The sequence below is a fragment of the Oratosquilla oratoria genome, chromosome 11 (genome assembly GCF_046742065.1).
Source record: "Oratosquilla oratoria isolate Oo_2021 chromosome 11, ASM4674206v1, whole genome shotgun sequence".
Lineage (NCBI taxonomy): Eukaryota > Metazoa > Arthropoda > Malacostraca > Stomatopoda > Squillidae > Oratosquilla > Oratosquilla oratoria.
Genome location: NC_134787.1, coordinates 65,504,882 through 65,507,381, shown reverse-complemented (window position 1 = coordinate 65,507,381; position 2,500 = coordinate 65,504,882). Strand labels below are relative to the sequence as shown.

Sequence of the window (2,500 nt, the reverse complement as noted above, 5' to 3'; positions counted from 1 at the left end):
ACGATCTGAGGCTGAAGATCGGCTGTATCGTGATGGTGATGAGGAACATCTGTCCTCCTATGATATGCAACGGAACACGTGTGATGGTCACTAACCTCAAGAAACACATTGTGGTGGGGAAAATCTTAGGGGGTGCTTATCGGGGTGAACAGGTATTGATCCCGCGAATTGCTCTGGAGTCGCAGGACACTCCCGTGCCCTTCAGGCGAAAGCAGCCCCCCCCCCCCCCCCCCCACGCTATGACGATCAACAAGAGCCAGGGACAGACTTTTGATCGCTGTGGGTTACTGCTGGATTCTGTACATTGCTTCGCGCACGGTCAACTGTATGTAGCCTGTTCTAGAGTAACGAACTGGGACTCTTTGGTGTACTATACGGGCTGGCGAAGGGCTGGAAAAAGTGTTGCCCCCCGGCCTGCTGTTAACGTGGTGTACAGAGAGTTGTTCGAGGATTATTTAGAGGGAGAAGAGGAGGAAAGGGGCCCACAAAAGCGTCTTTAGTTGCGGCTACCCGCATTTCCCGAGGAAGTTGGACGAGTCCGACAGGAAAAACAACATCCCGGAAGACATACACAAAATCTCAGAGGAGGAATGGCGGAATATGTTAGCGCCCGACTGTTCTCGAAAATAGAAAAGCTGGAGGAAAAGCTGAAGAAGGAGATCGAGGCTGTGATGGTGGCTTTTAAAACCGCTCTAGCGATGACGAAAGTAGCTCCGATGGCTTCCCGAAGAGAAGCCGTGAATCCGAAGAAGACAAAGAAGAGGGGCACTCTTCAGGGGGTTATGTTACTTCTCCGCCTTTTCCTAAGAAGGTTAAAACAGGGGCGAAGCCCTAGGGCGCGAAGCGCCCGCGAGCGAAGCGAGCTTGCGCGAAGCGCAAAAGCCCCCTGCGGAGCAGGGCCGGCGAAGCCGGTGGGCTTGTAATAATAAAAATAAAAATGTAATAATAAAATTATAAATATATATAATGATAGTAATAATAAATAATAATTATAATAACAATGATAATAATAACAGTGTTGAAAATAAATAGTAACAAATAGTATTAAAAGAATAAATCATGAAAAAAGTTGGGGCAAGGTAGTATGGTGCAAGAAGGAACGTCAGAGTGAAAGGAAGAAAGCTGGAGAGGGTAGGCCGAAGTGGGAAAAAGGCATCTACTTAGGGTCGGGGGGTCTGGGAAGCCATTCTTGGAGGGCAAGTGTCGCGGTAGATTTTGTCCATTTCAAGTCACCAGTTCTGGCTTCAAACAAGGTGTTCTATTATGCTGTTCCATTGCAGCCAGGGAGAACAGCAAGACCATCCCCAGGAGATACGTTCGCGCCCTTCAAGAACTCCTTGACAATGACATCATCATCACGACCGCCGACAAAGGAGGTGGCGTTGTCATCATGAACAAGAGTGTCTACACCAACAAAATGGAACGTTTACTCTCTGACCAATCCACATATTGTAAACAAAGGGACGGTACAGCCGGCGAAGAAGCCAAGAAGTTCAACACCGACATCAGAAAAATCCTCAAAAGAACCGAAAAGGGAAAAAGACTCCTCTACCTCCTAGAGGAAGACCCAACAATCCCATCCATGAAAGGACTTCTGAAAATCCACAAACAGGACATTCCCCTCCGACCTATAACTTCTGGCATAGGTAGCGCACCACATAGACTAGCCAAGCTATTAGCCAAACCTCTTTCATCCTCCTTAGGTAGCATTAGCGGAACACACCTTAGAAACTCCTCCGACCTAATAGACAAACTGAACACATTTGACTTCACAGACCAACGCCTGGTAAGCTTTGACATCACTTCCCTCTACACAAACGTAACAATAGACGGTGCCCTTCGGGCTGTTAAAGAGACAGTACAACACATTGACACCGACAACTTACCCATCAACAAGCGTGACTACTTGGAGTTGGTAGATAGGTGCATAAAGTTTGGTTCTTTTGTTTTTAACAAATAGGAATACAGACAACATGAAGGGCTTCCAATGGGGTCTCCATTGAGTGCGGTGGCAGCATCGCTCTACATGGAGACTTTGGAAAGGGACCACTTTCTGCATATCATCCCAGTTAACTCCAAGTGGTACCGTTATGTTGACATCCTCTTCATTTCACACAAAACAAACGACACAAGAAACCTACTGGAACAACTGAACAACGTGGACAAAAGAATTAAATTCACAGTAGAGGAAGAGACCAACGGTTCCCTACCTTTCCTAGACGCTGTCGTCATCAGATCGGACAGCAGCGCTAGGTTCAAGGTATACCGTAAACCGACAAACAAAGACGACTTCATCCACTATTTTAGCGCACATGACGAGAAGACCAAATCAGGGGTTATCATTGGGTTTTACCTTAGGGCTCTTAGAATATGCAGCGAAGAGTATTTACAAGAAGAAATTGAATACGTAACCGCTGCGTTCAGGAACCTAAGGTACCCAGAGGGCATGTTAGGGACGTCACTACGGAAAGCAATTAAAATCAGACAGAGGAAAGGAAGT

General features: G+C 46.7%; 1 protein-coding gene across 1 annotated transcript in view; it reads left to right on the top strand.

The window, feature by feature from the left end:
* The window catches only part of LOC143030077 (uncharacterized), an 885-nt gene extending 385 nt beyond the window's left edge, over positions 1 to 500 (top strand). Inside the window, exon 1 of the mRNA XM_076193280.1 lies at positions 1 to 500. This exon is cut by the window's left edge and continues 385 nt beyond it. Coding sequence (XP_076049395.1) covers positions 1 to 500 — 500 coding nt within the window.
* The last annotated feature ends 2,000 nt before the right edge of the window (positions 501 to 2,500 follow it).